The 26,271-nt window shown below is 43.0% G+C and overlaps 1 protein-coding gene across 1 annotated transcript in view; it reads left to right on the top strand.

The window, feature by feature from the left end:
* cyld (CYLD lysine 63 deubiquitinase) overlaps nucleotides 1–26,271 on the top strand; it is a 45,777-nt gene that overhangs the window by 8,978 nt on the left and 10,528 nt on the right. The window contains exons 3-13 of the mRNA XM_033036350.1: nucleotides 3,014–3,313; nucleotides 6,264–6,363; nucleotides 8,286–8,381; nucleotides 11,275–11,400; nucleotides 13,080–13,453; nucleotides 15,968–16,133; nucleotides 16,995–17,136; nucleotides 17,934–18,056; nucleotides 18,764–18,855; nucleotides 22,673–22,739; nucleotides 24,073–24,205. Of these exons, the coding sequence (XP_032892241.1) occupies nucleotides 3,014–3,313; nucleotides 6,264–6,363; nucleotides 8,286–8,381; nucleotides 11,275–11,400; nucleotides 13,080–13,453; nucleotides 15,968–16,133; nucleotides 16,995–17,136; nucleotides 17,934–18,056; nucleotides 18,764–18,855; nucleotides 22,673–22,739; nucleotides 24,073–24,205 (1,719 nt within the window). The remainder of the gene's footprint in view (nucleotides 1–3,013; nucleotides 3,314–6,263; nucleotides 6,364–8,285; nucleotides 8,382–11,274; nucleotides 11,401–13,079; nucleotides 13,454–15,967; nucleotides 16,134–16,994; nucleotides 17,137–17,933; nucleotides 18,057–18,763; nucleotides 18,856–22,672; nucleotides 22,740–24,072; nucleotides 24,206–26,271) is intronic.

Below are 26,271 nucleotides of genomic sequence, written 5' to 3'. Positions count from 1 at the left end.
ACGTTTTTAGGTAGGTCTGATGTGCCTGTCTGAAGAAGGGTCCCGACCTAAAACGTTGTCTATCCATGTTCTACAGGGATGCTGTCAGACCCGCTGAGTTACTGCAGAATTTTGTGTCTTATCTTCGGTGTAAACCAGTTCCTTCTTGCACACTTTAAGGTGAGGGGGCAAAGTTTAGGTACATAGGGCAATTTTTTTAACCGGGTGGTGGTTGAGGCAGATATGATAGTGGCTGTTATGAAACCCTTGTATAGGCATATACATATGCAGGGAATGGAGAGATATGGATTATGTCTGGGTAGATAAGAGATGGTCTTGCCATCATGTTCGGCACAATATTGTGGGCGGAAGCGTCTGTTCTATGGAAAAGACTATAAATTAGCTGATTAATCCCTAGGGCTACATTGTACCACTTTAAAAAAAAAATCTTGGTGAATACTAATGTAAAGACAGTTTACAGAAGCCAATTCACCTGTAAACCTGCACGTTATTGGGGGTGTAGGAGAGGCCAGAGCACCCAGAGAAAACCCGCACTGGCACAGGGAGAACGTACAAAGTCCACACCACCAGCACCCGTAATGTTGAAGGGGAGGTTATTATCTTGACACGGTCTCACAAAAAGGAGTATCACCCAGAGTTGCACAGGATGGAAACAGGGCACCTTCAAGGATCTTTGGTCCCCACGTTCTTCAGTATTGCCTTGGACACGACCATTCACGGTGTATATCCTAGCCTCCTTTGTACGTCAATAATGCTTTGCCTCACATTTATCAGCATTAAACGCCATCTGCTGTTCTCTGACCATGTCTCCAATACATCGGCATTTGATAACATTATAATTTAGTGATCAATCTTTGAACTTCTTCCATAATTTGTGCATCAGCCAACAAACGAGTGAAGCAAATTGGACATAAGTACTGTGCACAAGGTCTTGCATAAAGATAATTTTAGATTAGATTAGATCCTTTCTGTAGATGGTTTATGCATGCAACCTATAATGTAGCTACCTCATCACCATTAACCACGCCCCATCATATCAGTATAACTGTGATATCCTCCCTTTGTTTCCTCCCACTTGGTCCCGGTATGCCTGAAGGCTGGATGCAGTCAGTGCTGGGACGTGTGTGCCATGTGCTTTAATAAACGCTTAGTAAAGATTACAGTGTGTTAGACATCAACCCTTTACATGGTGTCAGAAGTGGGATCACAACGAACTGTCATTGCCTGCAGCCATACATATAATAATAAACAACAAAACACACAATAAAGACAAATTAACATCCACCACAGTGAGTTCACCAGGCACCTCCTCACTGTGATGGAGGCAAAAGTCTTAAAGTCACTGTCACTTCCCTCCTCATTCTCCCTCTGCGCTGAGGTGACATGTTGATACCCCACCGGGCGATGGTAGTCAGTCCAGCGGCTCACCGAGCTCCGCGAACGGGCCGGTTCAAGCTCCGCGGCCCGGGGTGGTCGAAGCTGCAGCCCTCCAGTCCAGCGGACGCAGCTGTTGCCGCGGGAGCTCCGGAAAACAGGCACCAGCCTGTGACCTGCGAGCTCCCGACGATGTCGTCCACTGGCCCGCGGCCGAGCCCCGGATTCAGGTCGCCGCTAGAACGCCAGAACGCCGCCTCAGCCACCGGAGCGCCGTCTCAGCCCCGAGCCGGGCTGTCCTCACCGGAACACCGTCTCAGCCCCGAGTCGTGCCGCTGCCACTGGAACGCCGGAACGCCGCTGCAGCTCCGAAAACGGCCAGCCTCACGTTGGTAAGTCCTGGCTGGCTCTGCTTCCGGAGCCTCGAGGTCGGTCGCAGTTGGAGACCGCCAGCTCCGCCATTAGGCCTCAGCGCAGACGGAGGCAGAGAAGGGGGGATACGACAGAAAGAGTCGCATTCCCCCGAAGGGAGAGACAGAAAAACATGTTTCACCCCCCCCCCACACATAACACAACCTAATAACCAAAATGTAACTAAAACAAGACAAAAAAAACAACAACAAAAAGTAAAGACAGACGGACTGCAGGCTCAACAGCACCGCCACTATATTTATATTGATATTTAATCCTCCTAGCAGAGTGTACTAATCCATTTTTCTGAAGTCCTTCCAGCCTGGTTAGGTATTTTAGTTCACAAATCTCTCAGTATTTCTCATGCTTAATAGCATTAAGATTGTGCCACTTAAATTCTTAAGACTGCATTTATTTGTTTTAAATTGAGTTGGTCTGATGCTTGCCCAGTTCCCATTACATCAGGATCTGTCTGTAATCTGCTGTAATTTGCTGCTCTTATACATTTTAGCTTCAATACACAATGGCCATCCATTAATTTGTTAATTCCCCATTGCCTACTTGGCTGTGCTGAATTATTCATCAGGATCGTTGCTTCTCTTTTGATACGTGAGGCTGGGTGGCGTGGGTTCTATTTTCCACCTGCATTTGATGGCATGAAAACAAAATACATTTAAAATTAAAAAAAAGACACAAAGTGCAGGAGTAACTCAGTGGTTAATTGATAGGCGACGTTTTGGGTCGGGACCCTTTTTCAGTCTGAAGGGACGGCACAGTGGCGCAGCTGGTTGAGTTGCTGCCGCACAGTACTGGAGACCCAGGATCGATCCTGACCTCGGATGATGACTTTGTAGAGTTTACAGCTTCTCACAGTGACCACGTGGGTTTTCTCTGGGTGTTCCGGTTTCCTCCCACATACCAAAGACGTGCGGGCTTGTTGGCTTGTGTAAAAATTGCCCCATGTGTGTAGGATAGTGCTAGTGTACGGGTGATCGATGGGCAGCGTGCACCTGGTGAGCATGTCCTCTGGTTCTCGATTCCCCTACTCTGGGCAAGAGACTGTGTCTACCTGATCTATTCCTCATGATTTTGTACATGTGTTTTAATGTCTATGAATTTGTCATTGTTATTGTAGTTTGAACGTGTAGCTAGTTGTTTCATTTCTATAAAATCTGTCAAAATATGCTTCAGTGAATGAATAACAATGTGTTTGTCACTGATTTAACAGGAAGAAGGCCGGGGTCAAGGCTACACTGATGGCTCGTACAAAGAAAAACAATTGTTTGAGTGCGATGAAGACTGTGGGGTTTTTCTCCCCTTTGACAAACTGGAGCTTGTGGAAGAGGAAAGTGGCATGGAACACGAAACTGCGATCTCCGAGAGGTTTTGTTACAGTGAAAAATCTGCCTTGCCGATCAACTCCAGGGTGGGTACATTGATCGAGGATGAGTTCATGCTTGGCACAGTCGTATTCTGTGGTCTCCTGCCAGGAAAAGAAGACTACGGCTACTTTTTAGGCGTTCACATGGTGAGAAGATTTCTTTCATCTGCGTTCTGATATTATTTTCACTGTGGCGTGGAACATCATGTGCCTATTGAATTTCAGTGTCTGTGTAACTCGTTATCACCTACCCCGCAGCCAACAATGGACCATTGTGGGTTCCACATTTCCTTGATCATTGTTGTTTTTTCCATATCTTTCATTCACTGGTCTTATGTGCCGACTATATCTCTCGGTTCCCTCTCCCCCTGATTCTCAGTCTGAAGAAAGGTCTCGACCCAGAATGTCATCTATTTCTTTTCTCCAGAGATGCTGTCTGACTTGCTCCAGCTTTTTGTATCTATCTTCGTATTAAACCAGCATCTGTAGTTCCTTCCTGCACATCTTTCGCTTTTTTGTTTTTTTCAACCATTTGCATACTTCCTTTAGTTTAAAGATTTAGCACTCGCCAAGCCTAATGTTTCAGAGAAGTATGCTAGTATAAAAAGTTTTGGAAATGAGGAAATTGTGGGACTAACAGAGAAACTATAGCGTACTATGGTAGACAAAATTGCTGGAGAAACTCAGCGGGTGAGGCAGCATCTATGGAGCGAAGGAATAGGTGATGTTTCGGGTCGAGCCCCTTCCTCAGACCCGAAACGTCACCTATTCCTTCGCTCCATAGATGCTGCCTCACCCACTGAGTTTCTCCAGCAGTTTTGTCTACCTTCAATTTTTCCAGAATCTGCAGTTCTTTCTTAAACATAGCATACTATGTACTATAAGAAGGAATTTGTACTTGTCTAATTTTTTTAAGATCTTCTCAACCCCTGGAGTTTTTTTCCCCCAATGTTTTACTGTTGTAAGAAAATATTCATTCAGTTTTAGGCTAACACGGTCCCACCAAAATAACAATAGGGTATATGGAAACAATATTTTTCTTCATCATAGACTATGTGTGGGCTGCAGCTATTGAAGAATTCACCTTCTGCTTGTCGATTAGGATAACGGATCTTGTACATTTGTACATGTGAATGCATTTTAAAACCTTATTCCAAAGATATTAGATAAGGTCGTGTGGCACCACCTCTGTGCTGTGTGATTGAGTATCTGAAGAGAGATTCCCAGCTGCATTATTGTCCACTTTAAAAGTGCGACCACTGTAAAAGTTAACACCACTTCTTTATCCTCTAAAGAATTCAAAAGTCCATAACACATAGGAGCAGAATTAGGCCATTTGATCATCGAGTCTGCTCCGTTATTCGATCATGGCTGATCTATCCATCTCTGCTTTAAAAATACCCAATGACTTGGCCTCCACAGCTACCTGTGGCAATTAATTCTAGAGATTTGCTACCATCTTCATTCTAAAAGTACATATTTTTTTATTCTGAGGCTGTGCTCTCTGGTCCTAGACACCCATTACTGGAAACTTTCTCTCCGCATCCACTCTATCCAGGCCTTTCATTGTTTGGTAGGTTTGAGGAGTGTCAATTCTCCCCCCCCCCCCCCCCCCCCCCCCCCCCCCTAATGGGTGCAATAATGATTACCAAAGCAAGAGTTTACTAAAACTTCTCTGCTTTTGCAATTTCATTTTCTCTTTACATGAAGGATAACAATTTGGACAGTATTTGTGATTGTAGTTTTCTAACGTGTAATATTCACTGTCTTAAGAAGGGTCTCTACCCGAAATGTCACCTATTCATGTCCTCCAGAGAAGCTGCCTGATCCGCAGAGTTATTCCAGCATTTTGTGTTCTACTCATAGTAGTCATAGAGTGATACAGTGTAGAAACAGGCCCTTTGGCCCAACCCACCCACACCGACCAACATGTCCCAGCTACACTAGTCCCACTTATCTGCACTTTGTCCATATCCCTCCAAACCTGTCCTATCCATGTACCTGTCTAACTGTTTCTTAAAGGTTGGGATAGTCTTGGTAGTTCTTTGAAGACTGGAATGGTTTCTTGGTTATCAGCGTTAGATTCACTATACAGGATGCACCACAGTTTGAGTATTAGCTCATCTGACGTACTCTACTGTTATACAAGTTTAATTGACTGTTCCTACGACTTTGTTACCCTGCATTGCCTTTACATCTTTATTGAGTTCAGTAGGACACTTGAACATTTCTTGACCATTTTGAGAGGAATAGATCGATAGACGCATAGAGTCTATTTCCTTATTCTCTTTGCACTTAATTACACTAAATAATGTTACATTTTACCTGTCATTACTCTATCTTAAGTACTTTGCCCAACCTGTTCTGATTTTATTCTTGGTTGTGCTCTCTGAATTTAATGTCCTTTGTAGATTGAGGTCATCACCAAATTAACTTACTTTACAATGAGTTGCTAAATTCAACAACTGTGTAGATTGGAAATTGTACCGCATCTAATACTGAACTGTAGGATGCTCATTCCATCCTCAAATCCCTAGCCACCCTTTTAGTAGTGGAGAAGAGTTAGGTTTAGGCTTATTATGAGGTCCAGTGAAAAGCTTTGCTATCCATACATAAATACAATCAAGTCAAACTCAAGTACAAAGTAGAAAGTGCAAAATGGAAGATACAGAGTGTAGAATATAGTTCTCAGCATTGTAGTGCATCAGTTCCAAAGTTCAATGTCCACAATGGGGTAGAGGTGAATCGGACAGTACCTAGCATATGAAAGGACCGTTCAGAAGCCTGACAACAGAGGGGGAGAAGCTGTTTCTGAGTCTGGTGGTGCGCGCTTTCAAGCTTTCGCACCTTCTGTGGGACAGGACCAGGGAGAAGAAGGAATGACCGCGATGGAACAAATCTAAGGACAATGGGGAATAAAAGATTAGTCATAGTTATCAAGAAGAAAATAAAACCACCAAATTGTGTGGGTAGTGAGTAAAAACATTCAAAATATATATATATCTACTTCGGTGTTATTACTCATTGAAGGCTTAGATACCTTTCGTTATATGATCAGTATAAGAATGTTATTTAATAGTAAAACTTGTGTTTTCAGGACAATGGCTTCTGTGATTGGGATGGCATGTGGAAAGGGAAAGTATTATGCAGATATTTGCAAGCGTTGACTCTTCGTTGGATTGAAGATGTCATGCCAGGTATACATCTTCAGATTTGAAAAGTTAAGAAAATTAATTCTCCAATGGAGACTTTCTATATCATTTATATTGTGTTTACGAAGTGTATAATGGTTCATGTGGCACAATGAAAGAATATATTTTATAAATAGTCATTTGGACACGATGCTCGCTCATTTAGCTTCTTTCACTTTGTACAAACATCTCTTTCAACGTGACGGTACAGGCTTGAGTTGCCGCCTTTTTACACGACTCAGTGTCGCGGCTGGTCGAGCTGCCACCTCACTGCATCAGAGACCCGGGTTCGATCCTGACCTTGGGTGTTATCCATGAGGAGTTTGCACATTCTCCCTGTGACCTTGTGGGTTTCCTCCAGGTGCTCCAGTTTCTTTCGACATCCTCAAGACATGCGGGTTTGTAGGTTAATTGGCCCCAATGTGTGGAAGGAAACCGGAACGCCCCGGGAAAACCAATGCGGTTGCAGGGAGAACGTGCAAACTCCGCACAGACAGCATCCAAGGTCATAATCTTCTTCTTTCATTTAGAAGGGTCCGAACCTGAAATGTCAGCTATCATCTCCTGAGATGCTGCCTGACCCGTTGAGTTATTCCAGCACTTTGTGTCTTTTTTTGTAAACCAGCATCTGCAATTCGTTGTGTCTACTCTTAATATTTTGTTTTTGCATTAAGTTGGTATTTTTGAAATCATAATTTGATAGTGTTTCCTCACGGAATCCACAAGTTGTTTACAGAAGCCAACAATTGTCTAAGATTGCTGTTGCAGAAACATAAGTGTATGTTGTAATGTTCTTTGTGATGTCACAGAGCTCTATCCTTTTAACAATCCATTTAGGTCAGTACAATATTTGTCCACAATCTGTTTAAGTGGATGATACCATTGAAGGCAGAGTTTCTTCCATGTATGTATTAGCGATTTTCAAGATTAGGTAGAAACTAAATCCAAGAAAAATAGTCAGAATATTTGTGTCTTCTTTTGAACAATTTGTACCCCCAATGTTTGAGATGAATGACTGAGGAAGATTTTATGTGAGAAAACTGTCTGGAAGGTGGAGAGGAACAGTTTCCTCTGAAAAGGTGGTACAATGGAGGAGAATTTTAATATCAAGGATAAGTCTTTCACTCAAGGGTAGTAAATCTGTAAGGTCCGATGGCCGGTTATGGTCAATAGGAAATTAGATTCATCCGTCCATATTAGACAAGGATATTAAGGAATGTGGAATAAATGGAGTTAAATGGGCTAATAATATGCATGGCTTTTGATTTAACGTTTGTTTTAAGCATGGTAGAACAAGCTTGAAATACTAACCTATTTGTTGTTAGGATTGTGACATTGCTTGAAATGTAATGGAATCCAGTGAAATTATGAGTTTGTGATGGCATTATCATATATATCAAACAACAACCAGGATGACAATTTAAGATGTCATAATATTTGGGACAGACAACAACAGTAATCAGTTTGAAATTATGTTTTGGCTATTAACTTTAAATATATTTGATATCCTGGAAAATATTACCAATTTAATTATCTATTTAAAGTTCTTTAAATGTTCTTATAATGTAGTAGGATAGAACTGCAGATGCTGGTAAAATCGCAGGCAAGACTGATCAGTCTGAAGAAGGGTCTCGACCCGAAACATCACCCATTCCTTCTCTCCAGAGATGCTGCTTGACCCGCTGAGTTACTCCAGCGTTTTGTGATCACAATGTTCTTACAATGAATGGCTTCAATATGTTTTTACCCATCCATTATATTATAATAAATAATTTGCATCTGATACATTTGTCAATTGGAATCAAAATTGGATACTTTTGACACAAACTGCCATATCATAAATTGACAATTGTAAAAGCCCTACAGAACCTAACAATTGTTCATTGTTAACCTGTTGAAGATGCTCACTGTTCTGTCCTTTTTTTCAGATAATTCAGAATCAAGACCTTTCAAACAATGTTTTGAATCGAGAGCGTGCAATGAAAAAATCTCTTCAAATATAACTACCAGATCAAAGAATAAAGGTAGGAGTCGCTTTCTGTTCCATTCCACACCATGAAGGATCCACCTTCAAATGCCAATAGTCAATAGGTGCAGGAGTAGGCCATTCGGCCCTTCGAGCCAGCACCGACATTTAATGTGATAATGGCTGATCATCCCCAATCAGTACCCCGTTCCTGCCTTCTCCCCATATCCCCTGACTCCGCTATTTTTAAGAGCCCTATCTAGCTCTCTCTTGAAAGCATCCAGAGGACCTGCCTCCACCGCTCTCTGAGGCAGAGAATTCCACAGACTCACAACTCTCTGTGAGAAAAAGTGTTTCCTTGTCTCCATTCATCTCCGTTCAAATGCCATGATGTGACGTTGAGAGAAGATTTAGTTCTGGCCTCTGTGGATATAAAGAACTTATTTCCCTAAGGGCTTATTAATAAGCGGCATATGTTTTGGGTAATTAGTAGATTGAGGGATAATTTTTGCCGTGGAAAGTGGTGGAGATCTGAAACTCCGTACCTTAAATTGTGCTTGGAGTGTGTAGGTGCCCAAACCTGCAAGGCTACAGCGTGTAGGAAGGAACTGCAGATGCTAGATTATACTGAATATAAACACTAAATGCTGGAGTAACTCTGTGGGACAGGCAGGAAGGAACTACTGATGCTGGTTTACACCGAAGATAGACACAAAAAGCAGGAATGGGGCAGGCAGCATCTCTGGTGAGAAGGAATGGGTGATGTTTCGGATTTGAAGAAGGGTCTCGAACTAAAACGTCACCCATTCCTTCTCACCAGAGATGCTGCCTGCCCAGCTGAGTTACTCCAGCTTTTTGTGTCTATGAAATGGAATAGGTGATGTTTGGGTCGGATCGGAGTCTGCGGAGGTTTCTGACCCAAAACGCACCTACAGTACCCTCCATATTGTTTGGGACAAAGACCCATCATTTATTTATTTGCCTCTGTACTACACAATTTGAGATTTGTAATCGAAAAAAAATCACATGTGGTTAAAATGGACATTGTCAGATTTTAATAAAGGCCATTTTTATACATTTTGGTTTCACCATGTAGAAATTACAGCCGTGTTTATACATAGTCCCCCCCCCATGCCAGGGCACCATAATGTTTGGGACAAAACAATGTCATGTAAATGAACGTAGTCATGTTTTGTATTTTGTTGCATATCCGTTGCATGCAATGACTGCTTGAAGTCTGCGATTCAAAGATATCACATGTTGCTGGGTGTCTTCTCTGGTGATGCTCTGCCAGGTCTGTATTGCAGCAATCTTTAGCTTATGCTTGGTACACAAAAAAGCTGGAGAAACTCAGCGGGTGCAGCAGCATCTATGGAGCGAAGGAAAAAGGCAACTTCAGACATGCTTGTTTTGGTGGCTAGTCCCCTTCAGTTTTCCCTTCAGCATATAAAAGGCATGCTCAATTGGGTTCAGATCGGGTGATTGACTTGGCCACTCAAGAATTGACCATGTTTTAGCTTTGTAAAACTCCTTTGTTGCTTTAGCAGTATGTTTGGGATCATTGTCTTGCTGTAGAATTAACCGCCGGCCAATAAGTTTTGAGGCATTTGTTTGAACTTGAGCATCTGCAGTTATTTGTTTCTATTCTCTGATAATTTATCGTTCAGTTTACTGCAAATCCCAGTGGTTTGTCAATATATGTAGTGTCTCTTTTGACTGGCTGGGTGCAGACTCTTTAAACTTAGTAGCTGCACAAAGCATTTACAAAATGTTCAAATGTTTTCAAAAAAGGTTAACAGGTGTAAATGTGTTAATAATGAGTGAATCAATGGCTCTATATTTAAAAAGAGAATCAACAGATCTATACTCATTAACAATATAAAATTAGTCTACTAATTTAAGCACTTAAATAAAATTGCATAATGTTTTTTAAATTTATAATCAAATGAATCATTTAATTAGATTGGCATTGCTATAGAATGATCATCGTTTTGTTCATCTATGTTAATATAGCACGTTTATAATCGATGGCTTCAGTATGTTTTTCCGATTCCCCTTCCATTTTTGGCAGTTTGAGTCATACAGCATGGAAACAGGCCCTTTGTTCCAACTTGTCCACACTGACCACATGCCCCATCTACACTGGTCCCACATGCCTGTGTTTGGCCTATATTCCTCTAAACCTATTCTATCCATGCATCTGTCTAAATGTTTCATAAATATTGCGATAGTACCTGCCTCATCTACTTCCTCCGGCAGCTTGTTCCACACATCCATTAACCTTTGTGTAAAATCAGTTACCCCATGGGTTCCTATTGAATCTTTCCCATCTCACGTTAAACCAGTGGTTCTTAACCTTTTTGGCATCATCATCGACGGTCCCTCGAAACGACTGTCCTCTCCATAGGGTCGCCTACTTGTGGGTCTGCAGATGTCTGTAGAGGCCGATCCGCGATCCACACACCTTGGTGCAACGTGGGCAGTGGAGACTGGCGGTGGTTGGTAGTCGTCAGGCCCCTTCTCTCTCTCCTTACGGTGCTGTCGCTTTGTCTCTGCGACACGGTGTAGTTCCATTTCGTGAAGTGCAGCTCCTTCCTGCACGGAGCATTTGGAATGGCATACGTACGCATATACGCGAACAAAACACTGTATGTGGTATGTACCTTTGTTGGGTTCCTAAAAATGGGCTCAACAAATGGATGTGTTATTTATGACCCCTACATGTCACCCAGTAAAGCCCCAAATGACCCCCATGTGGGTCCCGACCCCCAAGTTAAGAACCACTGCTTTAAACCTATGTCCTCTGTTTTTTCTACCTTGTTTCCTCCAAAGTCAACTACATCCAGTAAACCGTTACTGATTATTTGTGATTTTTATCATTGTTCTACACGTTACCCACATTTTGGAAATGTATTGATCTTTAATATAGGATTTAACTTTGTCATCGGCAGGGCTTGTTTCACAACCGGGGAAATCTCCAGCCCATAATCTGAGCCGGTCAGAGTTACGCTGCACGCTAAATGGCACATCGGTTGATGCACAAACAAAATCCAAAAGTACATGGTATATCGATGAAGGTACTGAACATAGCACCACCAGATTTTATCTGCACATTGGGGGTGGAACAGTAGCACACAATTTTGTGCTGCCGTAGCAAGTCTCCGGTGACCTAGGTTAGATCTTGACCTCTGTGGAGTCTGTGTGTCTATTTCGTCTGGGTGCTCAGATTTCATCCCAGTGCAGGGTGGCGCAGCAGTAGAGTTGCTGACTTTCCGCGCCAGAGACCCGGGTTCGATCCTGACCACGGGTGCTGTCTGTGCGGAGTTCGTGCGTTCTCCCTGTGACCGTGTAGGTTTTCTTCCGATGCTCCGGTTTCCTCCCACATTCCAAAGACTCGCGGATTTGTTGGTTAATTGGCTTCTATAAATTGCTCCCGGTGTGTATGACATGGAACTAGTTTGCGGGTGACCGATGGTCGGTGTGGACTTGGTGGGCCAAAGGGCCAGTATCCACACTGTCTCTCTAAACATATACAAAGATAAATGCTGGTTGGTAGTTTAAATGGACCCTTTGGAGAGGAAATCAGTTGTTCTTAGCATCAATTATCCAGTTTACACACGGCTCCAGATTCACATCAATGCAATTGATCCTTAACCGCCCAAGCAAGCTGCTGATGTTTTATTCAAAACATAAATAAAAATACAGGGGACAATCTGGCATTAACTTAGGCTCCTGGCTTGACAAAGGGCCACCTGGCCAATTCAACCCACGATAGCCATTTACATCGAGTACCTGTCAACAACTGGGAGAGGTGTCCCATAATGTTGACAATTATTCTCACAGTATCACATCTTCCAAATGTATTTTTCTGACGTACTTTCATATTCACTTTTGTGAAGGCTGCTATCAAATTGGCTTTCATCACTTGTTTAACAATGCACCTCAGATCACAATAACAAAGTATTAATAGATTTTCTTTTGTGTTGTGCTAGCTCCTAGTTCTTTTGTATTAACATGATTTGCTGGCATTTCTGTGTTTTTTTTAGTTTAGTTTAGAGATACAGCGCGGAAACAGGCCCTTCGGCCCACCGGGTCCGTGCCGACCAGCGATCCCCACACATTAACACTATCCTGCACCCACTAGAGACAATTTTTACATTTGCCAAGCCGATTAACCTACAAACCTGTACGTCTTTGGGATGTGGGAGGAAACCGAAGATCTCGGAGAAAACCCACGCAGGTCACGGGGAGACCGTACAAACTCCGTACAGACAGCACCCGTAGTCGGGATCGAACCCGGGTCTCCGCCGCTGTATGGCAGCAACTCTACCGCTGCGCCACCATCACCAAAAATCTCAGGATTTTTGTTCAGGCAGTTGAAGGTTTATGTTATCCTTATCGAAGATGGACACAAAATGCCGGAGTAACTCTGCGGGTCAGCCAGCATCTCTAGAGAGAAGGAATAGCTGACGTTTATAAGATCGGAACCCCTCTTGACACTTTCCAACACGAAACGTCACCTATTCCTCTCTAGAGATGTTGCCTGCCCCGCTGAGGTACTGCTGCACTTTGTGTCTTTTTAGCACAAACCGGCATCTGCCGCTCATTTCCTTTACTGATCTTTGCAATTCTTCACATTTTCTTCACTCCAACTAAAGACTGATTCACGTCCAATCCATATTTCACAATTGTTCACAGCTGTTATTGAAAATACATTAGAATATATTGTAAGGTAATTTTCTTTCATCTTTTTTAGGTGAAGATTCAGCAAAATCACTAGTGGATACGCAGCCAAACTTGAGTCCGTCGCCACCCACATCATCGCTTCAAGCCTCGCTTTCAAATGAAAATAAATTTCATTCCTTGCCCTTCAGCCTCACCAAGAAGCCAAGTGTAAATGGAAGCATTGGCCATCCCCTCTCCTTGTCTGTTCAGTCAGTAATGATGGACATGAATGCAAGTCAAGGTGCAAGTCAAGATACTGAAGTCGTTAGAGCGCCGTTCAAAGAACAGCCCGGCTTGGAGGAGGGCTCGTTGGTACAAGTAAAGGAAAATCCCCCTCTGTATGGAGTGATTCGCTGGATCGGTCAGCCTCTTGGAGTTAATGAGCAGATTGCTGGACTTGAACTTGTAAGTAGAATGGACATAATCTTATTGTAAAATTGGTGAGGCAGATCATGCTCTAGCCTGGACCTGCTATCTTGGAAGGATTGCACAAACCCACCCTCTGCACCCAAGAGGCAGTCTGCATGGCAGAATGACTCTTGGTAGTGACTGAGGCTCGGGCATTGGGCTTTACTGTGGAACTTGACCTGGTAGCTATTAACTGCTCAACATTGTCAATGGTTCGTCATGCTATTGAGGGAGTGCAGCGTAGGTTTACAAGGTTAATTCCCGGGATGGCGGGACTGTCATATGCTGAGAGAATGGAGCAGCTGGGCTTGTACACTCTGGAGTTTAGAAGGATGAGAGGCTATCTCATTGAAACATATAAGATTGTTAAGGGCTTGGACTCGCTAGAGGCATGAAACATGTTCCTGATGTTGGGGGAGACCAGAACCAGGGGCCACAGTTTAAGGATAAGGAGTAAGCCATTTAGAACGGAGACGAGGAAACATCTTCTCTCCCAGAGAGTGGTGAGTCTGTGGAATTCTCTGCCTCAGAGGGCAGTGGAGGCAGGTTCTCTGGATTTTTTCAAGAGAGAGCTAGATAGGGCTCTTAAAGATAGCGGAGTCAAGGGATATGGGGAGAAGGCAGGAACGGGGTACTGAGTGGGGATGATCAACTATGATCACATTGAATGGCGGTGCTGGCTCGAAGGGCCAAATGGCCTCTACTCCTGCACCTATTGTCTATTGTCTATTGTTCAATGGTACTTTATTGTCATGTGTACCCAAGTGAAATTCTCTTTTTGCATACAGTTCAGTGACAATCCTACAGTACATTGGGCATAACAGTGAGCACGGTAGTAGAATACAACTGAGCCATGTTTTAGGTGCCATCTTGTACCTTACAAGTCCAAAATTTAAAATAAATGTTGAGTCTTAGCTGGGCCATAAAGGCCCGCTGCCATAGCGGCAGCACTGGCTCAGAGTTGTAGGGGTCAGCCTGGTTTGGCAATGTGACGATGTCCTCCTCCTCCACTCAGTGTATTAGATATTAATTAATTAAAAACATGATTGTAGTTTGTTTGGTTGTTTGTTTGTTTGTACTGTCACTGTGGAAGGGGATCCTAGTCATTTCACTTCAAGTCAAGTCAAGCCAAGTTTATTCGTCACATACACATACGAGATGTGCAATGAGATGAAAGTGGCAATGTGTATGTGACGAATAAACTTGGCTTGACTTGACTTGAAGTGAAATGACTAGGATCCCCTTCCACAGTGACAGTGGCTCCATTTGCATGCCATTCATCCCTGCTTTAATATTGACGGACTAAAGGAAAAATGCACCTTTTGCAAATTACCCCCAGTGTGTAGGATAAAACACGTGTCCTCAGTGGGCCGAGGGGTCTGTTTCCATGCTGCAGCTCAAAACTTAATTAAACTAAACTAAAAGCTTACTTTAATAAAACCTTGCGTGGCTTGGTTTGGAAAAACTATATTTTAGTAGGAAAAATATTGACGATTGTTTGCTTTAAGATTTTATTCCCAAATCTTTTCCTTTCTGTATTTAATATTTGAGGCAGTATCATTGGGAGTGCCTTTTTCCCTCAAAGAAGACACAACGTGCTGGAGTAACTGAGCAGGTCAGGCAGCATCTCTGGAGAACATGGATAGGTGACATCTTTTGTCTTTTCGTCTCTGGACTTTGTCCAACCATCTGCTTATCCAATCCGCACCCCCCTCATCTGTATCCACCTATCACTCGCCAGGCTTTGTCCTGCACCTTCTCTATTCCAGCTTTCTCCTCCCACCATAATTAGTCTGAAGAAGGTTCTGACCAAAATGTCACCGACCCATGTTCTCCAGAGATGTTACCTGACCCCTTGAGTAACTCCAGCACTTAGTGTCTCCTTAAATTAATTAATCTCGACGCACTGAAGTTAATGCATTGATCGCAGAGGTGAAAGGCCATTGTTTAATTATCCCCTCTGTAAAGAGAAAACGAATTTATTTAATTGCATCAATGTCAACTATGCCAGGATGTCCAAGTCCTGTGCAGCCCATTAAGTCCTTTTGTTAAAAACTATTCTAGTGACTGTTGTAAAACAGGGAAGCAAGGTATTCAGTTCAAACCTTCTACAAATAGCTATCTGATAAAGACTAGCCTTAGCTGAGGGATAAACTGAAGGGTCTTGACACGAAACGTCACCTATTCCTTTGCTCCATAGATGCTGCCTCACCCGCTGAGTTTCTCCAGCATTTTTGTCTACTTAAGTACTTTGTTTCCTTTGCATGGGAGTGACAATCTAGATTTTTATGCGTAAGACACCAGAGTGGGACATGGATCAACAGCCTTCTGACTGAGAGTTGAGGCAATTTTCACCGAGTGAACTCCATATTTTTGAACAGAAAATTGGTGAGAATTCCCATTCAACCAATTGTCAGCAGTCGATAAATACAACTCTCACAGTTATAAGAGTAGAGCTGCTGCTGTCCTTAATTTAACAAATGATGGTTCGAAATTCTTGTCTTCATTCAGGAAGAGGAAAGTGCAGGCTGCACAGACGGCACCTTCAAAGGAGTGCGGTACTTTGCATGTGCTTCAAAGAAGGCGTTATTTGTCAAGCTTAAAAGCTGCCGACCTGACTCAAGATTTGCATCGTTGCCTCATCACTCCAATCAAATTGAAAGATGCAATTCAATTGGTATTGTTTTTGGATGTTATTTTGCCTTTCCATTGAGCAAGTTTTTCCTGTGTCTTTTGACCTTTCCAGTCAATATTTCTTCTGTGTGCTTTCTATAATGCCGCATTGTCTCTCACTGATCCCGATCAAGCTTCCTGACTAGATTAATTTAAAGTTATTTTTCATGTTAATTTTTTTTTAAACGCACCGTTGAATGGACAATAGTGCTTTATTTGTCACATATGCAACTGCAGAGTGAAATTCATTTTGTCTATATTATACTTGAGGGCACCGCCATTTTTGGCGGCATTATTCAAAGTCCGGTCGGCCCACGTGCTCGATATACTGGAACAGTTCCCGCAAACCAACGCCATCTCCTGGCCAACTTTGTATCCCGGGGCGCCTCGTGCAGCCTACCTGGAGGCATTACCCCAGTTCACCCTCCTACCAGCCCTTGCTCCTCGCGTCCAATTTGCAATCGTTTAACTATATCTGCACACTAAATTGTTCTTTGAATTCACAAAAGGGCACAAGGTGCTGGAGTAACTCAGCGGGTCAGACGGCATCTCTGGAGAACATGGATAGGCAAGGTTTGCGTTGAGACCCTGCTTCAGCCTGGAGAACGGTCTCGGCCCAAAACATGACCTATCCTTGTTCTCCAGAGATGCTGCCAGACCTGCTGAGTTACTCCAACAAAAAAAGCTTTTCACTGTACCTCAGTAAACTAAACTAAACTAAACACTTTGTGCCCTTTTGTGTTTGAACCAGCATCTGCAGTTCCTTGCTTCTACACTCTGTTCTTTAAATTCACTAAATTCCATGCTATGCATTTCTTGTTAATCAGTGATGCTGAAAAAAATTGCTTGCTTGTTTTTGTTTCAGCATTTGGTGGATACCGAAGTGAAGTGGTTAAAGAAAACACTCCTCCAAAGATGGAGAAGGAAGGTTTAGCCATAATGGTTGGAAAGAAAAAGGGCATTCAAGGGCATTACAATTCTTGTTATTTAGACTCCACTTTGTTCTGGTAAGCATTTGCAATCACATTTGCAGTATGCGGTTCTGAACTTGAAGTGCGACTTCCTCCTGACCTAGTTTCTCAATCATGCTCATAAGTTATAAGAGCAGAATTTGGCCATTTCCATCATCAAGTCTGCTCCTCTATTCAATCATGGCTGATCATTTGTTGTTCCCTCTCAACCCCCTTCCTCAGCCTTCTTCCCATAACCCTCGACACCCGTACTAATGAAGAATCTGTCAATCTCCGCCTTAAACATATCCATTGACTTGGCCTCCACAGCCGTCTGTAGCAATGAATTCCACAGATTCACCACCCTCTGACTAATGAAATTTCTCCTCAATCTCCATTCTAAAGGTACATCCTTTTGTTCCGAGGCTATGCCCTCTGGTCCCAGACTCTCCCACTAGTGGAAACATCCTCTCCACATCCGCTCTATCCGGGCCTCCCACTATTCCGTAAGTTTCAGAGGTTTCCCCCCCCCCCCTCAGCTTTCTAAACATTAGTGAGCGCAGGCCCAGTGCCGTTAAACGCTCATCATATAGTAACCCAATCATTCTGAGACTGCATGGGCAAATATAACATCTTTATTGTCACCACCCTTCTGTCCAGGTCCTCAGATTGGAAGGACATTAACCAAAGATCATTGCGATGGTGGGGTGGCAGAGGCATAGATACTGGTTATTGTACATGTGGGGAAAAAGATGAATCTTAGTAATATGTGACACATTCATAGCTGAAACAGTATGGAGTGATGCGAAAATCGTAAATACTTCCTCATGGTCTAATATTTATTTTCCCCACAGTATGTTTGCTTTTAGTTCGGTATTGGATACTGTACTGCTTAGGCCTAAAGAAAAGGATGATGTTGAATTTTACACTGAAACTCAAGATCTGCTGAGGACAGAAATAGTCAATCCTTTAAGAAAGTAAGTGCAGCGTATTTTCATGCCCTTCGTGTCTTACACTTAATATAGAAATATTTATAGAAACCTAATTGAACTACTTTGCATTCCAGAAATAATTGAAGCCTAAAACAGAATTGTATGTCTTGGGAAGGCATGTTTGGGGACAGCACAGTGGCACAGCAGTAGAGCTGCTGCCTTACAGCCCAAGAGATCCAGGTTCGATCCTGGTCTGTGCGGATTTTGTACGTACACCCTGGGGGTTTTCTTCGGTTTCTCTGGCTTCTTCCTGCATTGTACAGACGTGCTGGTTTGTAAGTTAATTGGCTTCTGCAAATTGCTCCAAGTATGTAGTTTGCGAAATTTGGGATAACTCGTATCCGGGTGATCGATGGTCGGCGTGGATTCGCCGGGCCAAATGGCCTGTTTCCATTCTGTGCCTCTAAACTAAAACCCAAGTCTTCATTGACATGGAGTCACAAGCAAATGCAAATTGCTGAGGAATGTTAACTTGAAAATATGTTTTTGTTCCTTGGGAAAGCAAAAAATGTCTAGTAGAGTGACAGTTTCTGTCAGAGAATGTGATTTCTAAATTATCAAAGACTTTTTTAACTTGTTAAAAATCATGTAGGATTTGGATTATTTGAAGAAAACGTTTGTTTTCTTTTTGCCGTGTGGTATGGCGTGCTGCAGTCCTTAATTGATACCTGAACATTTATCTTCTCTCTCAGTCATGGCTATGTATCTGCTACTAAAATAATGAAGCTTCGAAGGATTCTTGAAAAGGTTGAGGCAGCTTCAGGATTTACCTCAGAAGAGAAAGGTGTGTCGGTTTTGTATTTTAATGGTGTGTGTCTGTGTCTATACAACAACAACTTCTCTTTTGAGAAGCAAGGAGAGGGAAGAATTACATTTCAGGATTTTCTTCACACCTTACAATGCTATGTACGACAGTGATCGCAACTTCTACTGAAGTGTGGATGGCCGTTGGCTCGCTAGAAGCTCATCGGCCCTTTGACAGGTCTTGTTTTTTGGTCCTGCTGGGGATCCAGAGCCCCCTCCTCACATAGAAACATAGAAATTAGGTGCAGGAGTAGGCCATTCGGCCCTTCGAGCCTGCACCGCCATTCAATATGATCATGGCTGATCATCCAACTCAGTATCCGGTACCTGCCTTCTCTCCATACCCTCTGATCCCCTTAGCCACAAGGGCCACATCTAACTCCCTCTTAAATATAGCCAATGAACTGGCCTCGACTACCCTCTGTGGCAGAGAGTTCCAGAGATTCACCACACTCTGTGTGAAAAAAGTTCTTCTCATCTCGGTTTTAAAGGATTTCCCCCTTATCCTTAAGCTGTGACCCCCTGTCCTGGACTTCCTCAACATCAGGAGCAATCTTCCTGCATCTAGCCTGTCCAACCCCTTAAGAATTTTGTAAGTTTCTATAAGATCCCCTCTCAATCTCCTAAATTCTAGAGAGTATAAACCAAGTCTTTCCAGTCTTTCTTCATAAGACAGTCCTGACATCCCAGGAATCAGTCTGGTGAACCTTCTCTGCACTCCCTCTAGGGCAATAATGTCCTTCCTCAGATTTGGAGACCAAAACTGTACGCAATACTCCAGGTGTGGTCTCACTAAGACCCTGTACAACTGCAGTAGAACCTCCCTGCTCCTATACTCAAATCCTTTTGCTATGAAAGCTAACCAGGCAAACCAGGTGGGGGAGACGGTTTAGGCACCGACTATCCGACCATGGAGCAGGTAGCACGGGGTTACATGGTACCCGTGGCAGGGGGGGGGGAAACTCCATTGTTTAAAATGAGAGGTGTTACAGTAGAGTATCTCTAGGTCTGAAGAAGGGTTTCGACCTGAAAAGTTGCCTATTTCCTACGCTCCGTAGATGCTGCTGCACCCGCTGAGTTTCTCCAGCATTTTTGTGTATCTCTAGGATTCATTGTATGTATTCTATACTTTTGCAACTAAGGAGCAATTTTAAAATAGATGACATTTTCAAAGTTAGACACAGAATGCTGTAGTAACTCAGAGCGTCAGGCAGCATCTCTGGAGAAAAGGAATAAGGAACGTTTCAGGTCGAAACCCTTCAGACTCAGACAACCCAATATATCACCTACTCGTTTTCTCCAGAGATGCTGCCTGACCCACTGATTTACTCCAGCATTTTGTGTCCATCTTCGGTGTAAACTAGCATCTGCAGTTCCTTTCTACACATTTTCAAAGGACTACCTCTGCATTGCAGCAGTGTTGAATTCGATAAAGAATTCACAAGGAACTGCAGATGCTGGAATCTTGAGCAAAACACAAAGTGCCGGAGGAACTCGGCAGGTCAGAATATCCGTGGAGGGAATAGACACATGACTGACGGAGTATGGGGGAGAAATCCTGCTCTCACCCTCCCCCCCCCCCCCCACCGCCCTGCTCCGTCAGTCTGAAGAAGGGTTCCAACGTCATCAGTCTTTTCCCTCTGCAGATGCTGCCTGACCTGCTGAGTTCCTCCAGCATTTTGAGTTTTGCTTTGAATTCTATTAATTTTTTCCCATTAGATATAAGATTCACAATATTTTAAGTAGTTTGTTAAACTGTTATGAAACTATTATGTAACATTTTATACATTGTATTGTGATTTTGCTATTATCTTTGAAAGTATTTCCTTGCATCCTATAGACAATAGGAGCAGGAGTAGGCCATTCGGTCCATCGAGCTAGCACCGCCATTCAATGTGATCATGGCTGATCATTCCCAATCAGTACCTGGTTCCTGCTTTCTCCCCATATCCCCTGACTCTGCTATCTTTAAGAGCCCTATCTAACTCTCTCCCCAAAATTCCACCGACCCAGGTTGAGTGGCAATAAATTCTACAAAATTCTATCAAATTCTATCAAAGTATCTAGAGAACCGGCCTCCACCGCCCTCTGAGGCAGAGAATTCCACTGACTCGCAACTCTCTGTGTGAAAAAGTGTTTCCTCATCACCGTTCTAAATGGCTTACCCCTTATTCTTAAACTGTGGCCCCTGGTTCTAGAGCCAGATGAGTTAATTGTCACATACACCAGGGTGCAATGAAATTCCTTGTTCTCATGAAACTCATAGAGTACCCGGAATAAATGTTATAGATACAATGAAGAATGCAAAACAGCAAAGGTTGCCGTCCATTATCCTTGAAAATATTTCCTTGCTTCTGCTCCTGATTCACGGGTGGTGCAGACATCCCAAACTCATTTTTCAATCCATTGGATTTTTGCTTAAAGAACACATTTAGGATTCACAATGTGCCAGTCATTGTAATTCAAACTTACAGTAAAACTTCCATGATTTGCCTGTATCTTTGTTGGTCAGAATAAATCTTGGAGGTCTTCCTGTGGTGCAATCTACTGTACTCCTGCAGCTTTGTGATTTGAATTTATTCACTATGCACTTTTGGTTGAGATATTTAAAATTTTAAGTATTTCCATCAAAGTCAAAATTTGATTCAAACTGCCCTAGAAATATAGACAGTCACAAAGTGTTGCAGTAACTCAGCGGGTCAGGCAGCACCTGTAGAGATAGAATGCCACAAAGTGTTGCAGTAACTCAGCGGGTCAGGCAGCATCTGTAGAGATAGAATGCCACAAAGTGTTGCAGTAACTCAGCGGGTCAGGCAGCATCTGTAGAGATAGAATGCCACAAAATGCTGCAGTAAATCAGCGGGTAAGGCAGCATCTGTAGAGATAGAATGCCACAAAGTGTTGCAGTAACTCAGCGGGTCAGGCAGCATCTCTAGAGATAGAATGCCACAAAGTGTTGCAGTAACTCAGCGGGTCAGGCAGCATCTGTAGAGATAGAATGCCACAAAGTGTTGCAGTAACTCAGCGGGTCAGGCAGCATCTGTAGAGATAGAATGCCACAAAGTGTTGCAGTAACTCAGCGGGTCAGGCAGCATCTCTAGAGATAGAATGCCACAAAATGCCAGAGTAACTCAGCGGGTCATGCAGCATCTCTAGAGATAGAATGCCACAAAATGCCACCAAATCCCTGGAGGTACATTAGCAAGTACTATCGTAACGTTTTAGCAACTGCTATAGCAACATTTAAGAAACATTTAGGCAGGTACATGGATAGGACAGGTTTAGAGGGATATGGACCAAAAGCAGGCAGGTGGGACGAGTGTTGATGGAGCATAATAATAATAATATATCTTTTATTGTCATTGCACGTCAGTGCAACGAGATTTAGTGTGCAGCTCCACTGATGTACAAGAAAGGTAAATAAATACAATACATAAATAAACAAGCTGAATTGATTGACGTGACCATCTGAGGGAGACTGTCCAAAGGGGGTGGGTGGGGGGGCACTCATTAGGGCCGGTTCAGAGCCGCTATAGCTCTTGGGATGAAACTGTTCCTGAGTCTGGAGGTTCGGGCGTAGAAGGCCTTGTAACGTCTGCCGGAGGGACGTTACAAGGTCGGCGTGGGCAAGTTGGGGCAAAGGTTCTGGTTCCATGCTATATGACTCTATGACACTATAAATATTTATGTGATGGTCGTTTGGGTAATTACTGAATTGCAGAGTCTACTTGCATTATAAGATGCCAACTAAATAATGGGTTTTGATTACCTCAACTACTTTGCAACATGTTTTATAGATCCTGAAGAATTTCTCAACATCCTGTTTCATCATATATTGAAAGTCGAGCCTTTGTTAAAAATCAGGTAGGCACATTTGTATCTGTATCAAACTTTGGATTCATCATTATATGTTAGAGTTTTCTGCTTAGGCACTCCTCCACCCACTGTTTAACCATTTTTGATAGAAAACATTAATCTAAATTACTTCGGCCTAAACAAAAGGATGATGTTAATTTGCTCAGAACAGAAACAGTCTATGTTTGGAGTAGATAAGTAGATAAGCTTAATGTTTTGACCAGCTATTATAGCAGCACATTGGTTGAGTTTTTCTCTTCCCTTTCTCGTATTCAGGTGTATTTGATTAAAAAAAGTAAGCAAATGTACTTGTCTGCAGTGTTTTCATATTCCAAATGTCTAAACATGTCTGATGAAACTTGGCTACATGTACAGCGCAAACATTGTGGGCCAAAGGGCCTGTTCCTGTGCTATACTGTTCCCCAGGCTGTAACCATTTCATCACTTGGCAAATGTGTCAACAAATTTGAAAGGCAGTTCAAATGTTTGGGTCTCGGAATTAAGAATGAAATCCTAAAGGAATCGTCTCATTTGGTATTTACCAGGGAGAAGGAAGTGGAAGCTGGAGATTATAGGGAGCGATATACCAATACAGGTGCTCCCCGATTTACGATGCTTCGACTTGCGATATTTCGACTTTACGATCGGCAGACGCTCGGCAACGGCAGCGAGCCGCGCGTCACGTCCGGTCACGCGATCGCAATATATCGCAATGCGTTTTCGGCTTGCGATATTTTCTGTTTACGGTGGGTTTTATCGGAATGTAACCCCATGGTAGGTCGAGGAGCAGCTGTATATTCTGGAGCTCAGTGGTGGAGCTGCTGCCTCACAGCACCAGTGACCCGGGTTCGATCCAGACCTCGGCTGCCGTCGGTTGGGAGTTTGCATGTTCATCCTGTGACCACTGAGGGTTCTTCCGGGTCAGCTTCCACATCCCAAAAACATGTGGGTTTGTAGGTCACATGGAGAACATACAAACTCCGTACAGACAAGCACCGTAGTCAGCATAGAACCCGGGTCTCTGGCGATGTGAGGCAGTAACTCTACCCCTGCACCTCCGTGCCGCCCCTACTTCTTGTTCCCTTTGTTGTGATGACACTACAGGCAGTGTAGAAGTTTGCAAAGTAACTAATGGATAGTCCAACATCATACATTATAATGGAGTTAAATAGTAACTTCGCCTAAAGATCACAGGTATTTTGGGCAAAATCACTGAAATTGCAGCTATCTACATAATTTAAATTGCAAGGTACGCCAACAGATTCCATTCCAAAAAATGGAATCCAGATCCCATTTTTGAAGTGGTCATTGATTTTTTTTTTTCCTATTTCTTTCCCAATAGATCGGCAGGGCAAAAAGTACAAGACTGTTTCTTTTACCAAATATTCATGGATAAAAACGAAGATGTCGGTGTTCCTACAATTCAGCAGTTGCTTGAGTGGTCGTTTATTACCAGTGATCTTAAATTTGCTGAGGTGAAACACGTTTAATTTAAAAAAAAAAAACTCAAAATGTCTGACTCAGAATGCAGTTGTAATTTGGGATGTATCGAGGTTATAAAGTGATCATAAGCCAAAGATCACCAAGCCAGAGGCGAGTATTCAGTCCATGGAGTTGCACGCTGTTAGTCAGAGGGATAATTGTAACTTATTATCCCATGCTTCCTGCCTAGTTGCAGTTGCTCAATGTTGTGAGAGTCATGTTACCCACAGAATGACCTCTGGCAAAACCCATAGCCCACTTAGGTTTGTGACTCATATTACAGGCCCACCACCGATTTTCTGGCACCCTCGATTCCAGAGCCTTTCTGGATTACTTTCAGAAAGATACTTCCAGATTGGATAAGAGAACTAGAGGTAAAGGAACCGCTTGGAGGTAGTGATCATAATATGATTAGTTTTAATCTGCAATTTGAGAAGGAGAACGTTAAATCGGAAGTGTCAGTGATGCAGTTGAACAAAGGGGACTATGAAGGCATGAGGGAGGAGCTAGCCAAGGTAGACTGGAAAGGGATCCTAGCAAGAATGATGGTGAAACAGCAATGGCAGGAATTTCTGGGCATAATCCTGGAAGACGCAGGATCATTTCATTCCAAAAAGAAAGAAAGATTCTAAAGGGAGTAGGAGGCAACTGTGGCTGACAAGAGAAGTTGGGGATAGAATAAAACTAACAGAAAAGATGTATAACACAGCAAAGAGTAGCCGGAAGCCAGAGGATTGGGAAACTTTCTTAGGACAACAGAAGGAAACAAAACGGGCAATACGGGCTGAAAAGATGAAGTACGAGGGGAAGCTGGCCAGGAATATAAAGAAGGACAGTAAAAGCTTCTTTAGATATGTTAAGAGAAAAAGAATAGCAAAGTCAAATGTGGGTCTCTTGAAGGCAGACACAGGTGAAATTATTATGGGGAACAAGGAAATGGCAGAAGAGTTGAACAGGTATGTCGGATCTGTCTTCACTAAGGAAGACACAAACAATCTCCCAGATGTACTGGAGGACAGAGGATCTAAGGGGGTAGAGGAACTGAAAGAAATATTCATTAGGCGAGAAATAGTATTGGGTAGGCTAATGGGACTGAAGGACGATAAATCCCCTGGGCCTGATGGTCTGCATCCCAGGGTCCTCAGGGAGGTGGCTCTAGAAATAGTGGACGCATTGGTGATCATTTTTCAATGTTCAATAGATTCAGGATCAGTTCCTGTGGATTGGAGGATAGCTAATGTTATCCCACTTTTCAAGAAAGGAGCGAGAGAGAAAACGGGGAATTACAGACCAGTTAGCCTGACTTCGGTGGTGGGAAAGATGCTGGAGTCAATTATTAAAGAGGTAATAATGAGGCATTTGGATAGCAGTAAAAGGATTAGTCCAAGGCAACATGGATTTATGAAAGGAAAATCATGCTTGACTAATCTGGAATTTTTTGAGGATGTGACAAGTAAAATGGATGAAGGGAGTCAGTGGATGTAGTGTATCTAGACTTTCAGAAAGCCTTTGATAAGGTCCCGCACGGGAGACTGGTGACTAAAATTCGAGCACATGGTATGGGGGAAGGGTGTTGATGTGGATAGCAAATTGTTTGTCAGACAGGAAGCAAAGAGTAGGAGTGAACAGGTCCTTTTCAGAATGGCAGGCAGTGGCGAGTGGAGTGCCGCAAGGCTCGGTGTTGGGGCCGCAACTGTTTACCATATATATTAATGATTTGGAAGAGGGAATTATGAGCAACACTAGCATGTTTGCAGGTGACACAAAGCTGGGTGGCAGTGTGAACTGTGAAGAGGATGTTAGGAGGTTGCAGTGTGACCTGGATAGGTTGAGTGAGTGGGCAGATGCGGTGTAATATAGATAATTGTGAGGTTATCCACTTTGGCGGCAAAAACAAGGGGGCAGATTATTATCTCAATGGGGTTAAGTTAGGTGAATGGGAGGTACAGATAGACCTGGGTGTCCTTGTACACTAGTCACTGAAAGTTGGTGTGCAGGTACAGCCTTTCAGGAACAGTAATCAGGAACTTTTGTCCATCATGACCTAGAATTATTGGCT

Source organism: Amblyraja radiata, chromosome 17, assembly GCF_010909765.2.
Source record: "Amblyraja radiata isolate CabotCenter1 chromosome 17, sAmbRad1.1.pri, whole genome shotgun sequence".
Lineage (NCBI taxonomy): Eukaryota > Metazoa > Chordata > Chondrichthyes > Rajiformes > Rajidae > Amblyraja > Amblyraja radiata.
The sequence above is the reverse complement of the archived record's forward strand: the minus strand, read 5'-3'. Positions and strand labels throughout refer to the sequence as shown.